This window comes from Gekko japonicus, unplaced genomic scaffold (assembly GCF_001447785.1).
Source record: "Gekko japonicus isolate JY-2015 unplaced genomic scaffold, Gekko_japonicus_V1.1 scaffold8, whole genome shotgun sequence".
NCBI classification, from domain to species: domain Eukaryota; kingdom Metazoa; phylum Chordata; class Lepidosauria; order Squamata; family Gekkonidae; genus Gekko; species Gekko japonicus.
In genome coordinates, this window is record NW_015167057.1 from 2,368,495 (window position 1) to 2,374,525 (window position 6,031).

At 47.8% G+C, this 6,031-nt stretch overlaps 1 protein-coding gene across 1 annotated transcript in view; it reads left to right on the forward strand.

The window, feature by feature from the left end:
- SRCIN1 (SRC kinase signaling inhibitor 1) overlaps positions 1 to 6,031 on the forward strand; it is a 347,319-nt gene that overhangs the window by 294,708 nt on the left and 46,580 nt on the right. Inside the window, exons 13-14 of the mRNA XM_015412427.1 lie at positions 329 to 504; positions 3,885 to 4,015. Of these exons, the coding sequence (XP_015267913.1) occupies positions 329 to 504; positions 3,885 to 4,015 (307 nt within the window). The remainder of the gene's footprint in view (positions 1 to 328; positions 505 to 3,884; positions 4,016 to 6,031) is intronic.

Genomic DNA, 6,031 nt, shown 5'->3' on the forward strand with positions numbered 1-6,031 from the left:
TTCCTTCCTTCCTTCCTTTCTTCCTTCCTTCCTTCCTTCCTTCCTTCCTTCCTTCCTTCCTTCCCCCCTCTCTTCCTTCCCCCCTCTCTCTTTCTCCCTGCCTCCCTCCCTCCCTGCCTCTCTCTCTTTCTTTCTTTCTTTCTTTCTTTCTTTCTTTCTTTCTTTCTTTCTTTCTTTCTTTCTTTCTTTCTTTCTTTCTTTCTTTCTTTCTTTCTTTCTTTCTCCCGTACCTAGTTCCTTGTGGGTTTGGTGCCCCGGAGCTGCAGCCGCTTCTCTTTCTGCTCTGCACTGACTCCTTCCTCTCCCCACTTCTGCTTTGTCCTTTCAGCTGCAAAACCAAGAGACAGTGAAGACGATGCTGCGGAGGACAGAGACAGAGATCAGTGTCCGGGTGATGGACACCATGCGCAAGCAGGAAGACCCCTTGCAGCGCCAGCGCACCCTGGTGGAGGAGGAGCGCCTACGCTACCTCAACGAGGAAGAGCTCATCACCCAGCAGTTAAAGTGAGGGTTTTGCAGTGGTCATGCCGAATCTCCAAAGCTGCCTTTGCCCCCTTTGAAACCAATGGGAGTTGGAAGAGTTTGACGTGTTTAGCTTAGAGAAAATTAAGCTGGGGATAACACAGAACAAGTGGAAGGACTGTTAAGGTTGAAGAAAATCGATAGCTAAATCTCGGTTAGCTGGAAAATTTAAAAAAAAATTCTAACAAAGGTGGCCTGGAAGGCAAAAATGGCCCTGAAAATAGGGTCACCATCTCCAGGCTGGAGATTGGGGGGTTTGGGGGAGGGGAGGGACCAACAGAGTATAAGGCCACAGAGTCCACATTCCAAAGCAGCCATTTTCTCCAGGGGAGCTGATCTCTGCCTCCTAGAGATTAGTTTGTAATCCCAGGACATCTCCAGCTACCACCTGGAGGTTGGTGAGCCTGCCTGGAATGGCTCTGGCCTGACAGTGGAGGGGAGAACCAGGGCCTTCCCCGACAGAGGAGGAAGGGAAAGAAAAAGACGGGGGAGGAGAAGAGCAGGCTGCTCCCACTTCTTCCTGGCTCACTCCCATCTGCACTATACCAGGCCGGGGCAGCCTGCCAGGGAGAGGGAGCTGAGGTCACTGAGGTCCATCAGTGGCTATTAGCTGCAAGGTATAGATAGAACACCCTGTCTGGGGCAGTGATGCTCTGTATTCTTGGGACTTGGGGGGCCACAGTGGGAGGACGTCTGGAGTTCTGGCCCCACGGGTGGACCTCCTGATGGCACCTGGGTTTGGCCCACTGACACAGAATGTAGCTCCCAATAATAGCTGGGTTGCAGCATTCTGCACCAACTGGAGTTTTCAAGTTGACTTTGAGGGAGACCAATGTACTGTGCAATGCAGCAGTCCAATCTTGATGTCACTGGATCCAGGTGGCCAGGTCACTTGTATCAAGGTAAGGGGCCATCTTTTGGGATAGCCTGAGTTGGGAGAAAGTGTCTTGTGCGGCTACAGCCTGCCCCCTATGTCCACTGAGTAAGAGCCAGTTCACACTTTATGAAGCCCGTGGGGCCACCGGACATGTTTCTGTCAGAACTGTACTTGGAGTTCCCTGCTAGGAACTTAATTCTTAGGTGTGAGTTGGGACTGTTTCGGATTGGGACTGTGGTGTGCAGGGAGAAGAGCCTTAAGACTCCTCCATCCGCACACCATTTCCCCGAGTTGAAATGGCCCTGCCCCTGTGGAGCTGTTGGGTTGGCTCCAGGTAGCTTTTTTGTTTAATGTTGTCCAGTCCCCCTCCTTACTACAGCTTTTATTATTATTTATTTATTACTTTCGTCTTACTATCCCGCTCTAATCCCCGAAGGGGTCTCTGAGCAGCTATACAGTTATCCATTATCCCTATCTAAGGACACAGCTTTTGTCCCGCGTGTGCTTTTTCCATGCAAATCCCGTGTCCCCAGCTGAACTTTTTAGGGTGAGCAAAAAGGACTCTAACTTCCTTTATCGCCAGCACAAAAGCCGGTTGGATCCAGCCTGTTGTCTGCCTCAATGGGGAAACTTATGTGTAGCTAACAGCAGTGCTCCCGCTGAGCTGTGGAGTCTTGCGAGCAAAAATTCTACTTTGTGAACTTCTGGCATCAAAGTTGTGAGCAAGCAATTTGGCTACTACATAAATTAGTTTGCTCTGGAGCCACCCTTCCTGAGCTAAGACAAAAATCTGTGAGCCAGAGGCTAAAAAACTGTGTGCTAACTCACACTAACTCAGCTTAGAGGGAACATTGGCTAACAGTACATGTTATGTTTCCCCAGGGGGCAAAGAGTGGATCCCCAGATCTGTTTCAAGTCAGAAGAACTTTCTTTCCATGTGCCCTGACCCTGATCTGAATTGGGTCCATGCGCACCTAGGAATTAAGTTCCCAGTAGGGAATTTACGATATATGTCTGCCATATTTGGGCCCTTTGCTAATTAATTCTAATATTTTGTCCTTGGATTTACTGGTGTTTTTCAGATCCCTTCCTTTGGCATTTAAGGCTGCAGTCCTAAACCACTGAAATATGAGTAGGCATCCTTAGGATTGTACTGCCCAAGAAGACTTCCCACCTTTCATTGTTGCTTAACCATGCTGGCAACCTTTCGAAAGTCCTTTTTTTACCCCCTAATCTGTAGAACACTTGTTTTTAGAGCCTACATTGTAGAGCTTTTAAATAACTATCAGGCTTCCTGATGGGATTTGCGATCCTCTTAGCAGTACTTTTCAGCTTCCTTTTAACTAATCCCCTAAATTTGTAAAAGAAATCCTTATTATTATTTTTTTTAAAAATTAAATATAACTATGGTAGACCCTCTGGGCAATTTCCCACACGCAGCAGATTCTGGGCACGGTTTAGGATTAAAGTCAAGAGCTGTCTCTCTTCGCATTCATTCAATGACTTAAATGTTCCCTAGCACAATAATTTTATTGTATCTAAAAATGTTGCCTCCCGGTCATGAGTCAAATTAACATTTATCCGGTTGGTTTCAAAGCAGCTGAAGTCAACCATTTTTTATTTTATTTTTTGTCACCGGGTCTATTTTTGGTAGCCTCCCAAATGCCCTCTCTGCACCTGAAGAACTCAATCGGAGTTTTTGTTATGCTGTAGAAGAATTGGTTTGTCCTCCTTATACAACCAAAGAACCAGCGTAGAGTGTGTGTTTGAAACACTGGTGTCATGCTCTTCTATCCTGTGAAGATCCACAGTGTAGCTTCCAATCAAAGTGAACAGTACACCACAGTATTAAAAGTAGGGGTAATTTCCTGCAGGAGCGCATAGGAGCAGAGCTCCGGCAGTAAAGAGCCCAGGGGGTGGGCACATGCAACAAGCCCCACCCCCCTGCTCCCAGCAGCCCTCAGTCAGATCAAGAAGCAGCCAGGTAAGCTGCAGAGCCCCCCCCCCCCGGATGGACAGATGGGTAGACAATTCATTTGGGACCAGAAATATCTCATACTGTTTCTTTTTGAGATGCTCAGTTCAATACTGATTCCCCATTTGCACAAACACCGTTTACAGCCACTGTCCTTCCTGAGAGTGGTTAAGCCGATGGGCCTCTGTGCCTAAATTTGCATTCGATTGTGGTCATGCCATTCCTATCCTTGCTGGCCAGTGGAAGCTTACAAGGCTGAAAGTGGTGGTCAAGGTGATTAGTTTATCAGAAGCAGTCTGGACTGGGTGAAGAGAGGAGATACAGCAGGAAGTGAAGGCCCGCGTGAGACGAAGTGGGGGGGGGAATGCAGTTGTGTGGACACAAGATGATGAGCTCCATAGCTGCTGTGTTGCCCTTCCCCTCCTATATTCTTCAAAGGAACAACCCCCCTCCCCGCGCCTCACCTTCTTCCCCCTCTCTCTGATCTCTTATGCAATCGTGTCCCTGCAGCGACCTGGAGAAAGCTGTGGAGAAGATCCAGAAGGATTTCAGCCACAGCCACCGCCTTATCTCTCCGCAAGAGCTGGAGGAAAAGTCCTTGGTGCTTAAACAGCTGGGAGACACCTTGACAGACCTGAAGGGTGAGTGAGAAGGAGCCAGAAAGGCTCAGATAACAATGGCTGGGAATTTCCCTGGGGCTATTCCAAGGCTGGCCCTGACATGGATTGGTCCTGGCTAGCCTGATCTTGGAGGGCAGGCCCTGGTTAGTTCTTGGATGGGAGCAGGCCCGTAGCCAGGATTTTTGTAAGTCAGGGGGCATTTAAATTTCTTAGGGGGCACTGCCTAATCAAATCAAAGGTATAATTTTAATTCAGTCTTTGGGGGGAATAGGTGCTGTCTGGCTCCACGTGGCCACCGTAGCTGGCCCTTCGTGCCATGACGGCTGCGCAGGAATACTTGGCTCCTTCCCCATATCTGCCACTGCTCCAGGGTCCTTGGTTGGATGGGAAGTTAGGGGGCCTTGCCAATAAGTCAGGGGGCCTAACCCCGAGATGCCCCACTGTAGCTACAGGCCTGGGTGGGAGACCTCCAAGGAAGTCCAGGGTTGCTACACGGAGACAGGCAGTGGCCGACCGCCTCTGAATGTCTCTTGCCTTGAAAACCCTACAAGGTCACCATGAATCGACTGTGATGCAATGGCAATTAAAAAAATTTTTTTTAATATCCATGGCTGAGGAATACAATATTTGCCATAGAATTGGAGTTTCTGAGAATTACAGCTTTCATCTTTTAGAAAAGAAATTTCCAGAATTCAAGATTGTTCTGGGAAATATAAATGCAGTACACTCACTTATCCTGTTATAGGAACTGGGTTTCTGTTATGCAAGTTGACCTGTGTAAGGGGTGCTGTAAGAGGAATGCTCCAAATATAGGTGTTGACTGGCTGGCTTTTTAATTGAAACCAACAATTGTTCTGCCCCATTTTCAGTTGATTTGATTCTGACGATTCTATGTGTAATCCCACCTCAATAGGTGCTGTTGCCATTTTGTGCAAACAGGGCAACACGCATATCCAGTTTTGTTACATACTATTAGAAACCCAGATTTTTGAGGGTACACACTCGTGCGCAACCCAGGTGGAATATATGCATGCTGCCCTAGTCACACAGAATGGCAGCCATGCATATCCGTGCATATCACAAGGATCACAGATCGCAGGCTTTCCTTTTACATGAGGTTAGAGCACTGAAATCATAACGACTGCACAGGGCTTCTGAAAGTCTATATCCTGCATCCCATCACTGAGTCCTCTGACGTCTGCCTTACATGTCTTGACTTGCTGCTTCTCCTTCTGGCCCTGCCACCATGCCAAAAGTGATTTTTGAACTCTGGTAAAACCCAAATCCCAAGTCCAGGGGGGGGAAATAAGAAAGTTGTGCCTTTTTAAAAAGTGTGGATATATCTTGGATGTGGGATATCTGAGAGGGTTATTTTGCAGGGCGGCCTTCTTTGTTACACAGGTTACAAACAGGCGGCCTGTAAAAGCTAAAGCTGGCTCGGACCAAAGGTCTGTTGAGCCCTGTGCTCCTGTAGTGACCAGCCAGTTGCTTTGGGAAGCTCACAAGCACGGCATGAAGGAGTCCCCTGGTGTTTGTCGTTGACATCTGCTAATTGGATATGTGCTATCTCTGAAAACTGAGATTTCGTTTTTACTCTCATAGACAATAACTGTTAGGACTGCCTACTGGTTCAGCTCATATTCTGGTCGCGACTCAAGAAACCAGTTTTTTAAAAAAAGATCTATTCATTGACCCATTTATGGCTGTTCAGCTTCACTATAATCTTCGACGTGGTCTCTGTGCTTCACACCCATGGGATCTAGTGCGCACGCGCTGGATCGATCGGCATTGTAGCAAACTCTTAACGGATTTTCGCGCCCAGACCTCGGGCATGCACAGGAACCCCACCGCACATGCCCAGAGCGGTGGGCGCGGACATCCTGCCAGTTCCTTTCTTACTGCCGCGTTGGAAAGACCTTTTCTTTGTCGGTCTGATTGGTTCTCTTTTTTGGCTATTTGCCTCACGGCTCTTCGGATTTTTCCTCAGTTTTCTTATTTTTTCTTAGCCTTTCTTAGTTTGTTCTTCAAAAACTCAAA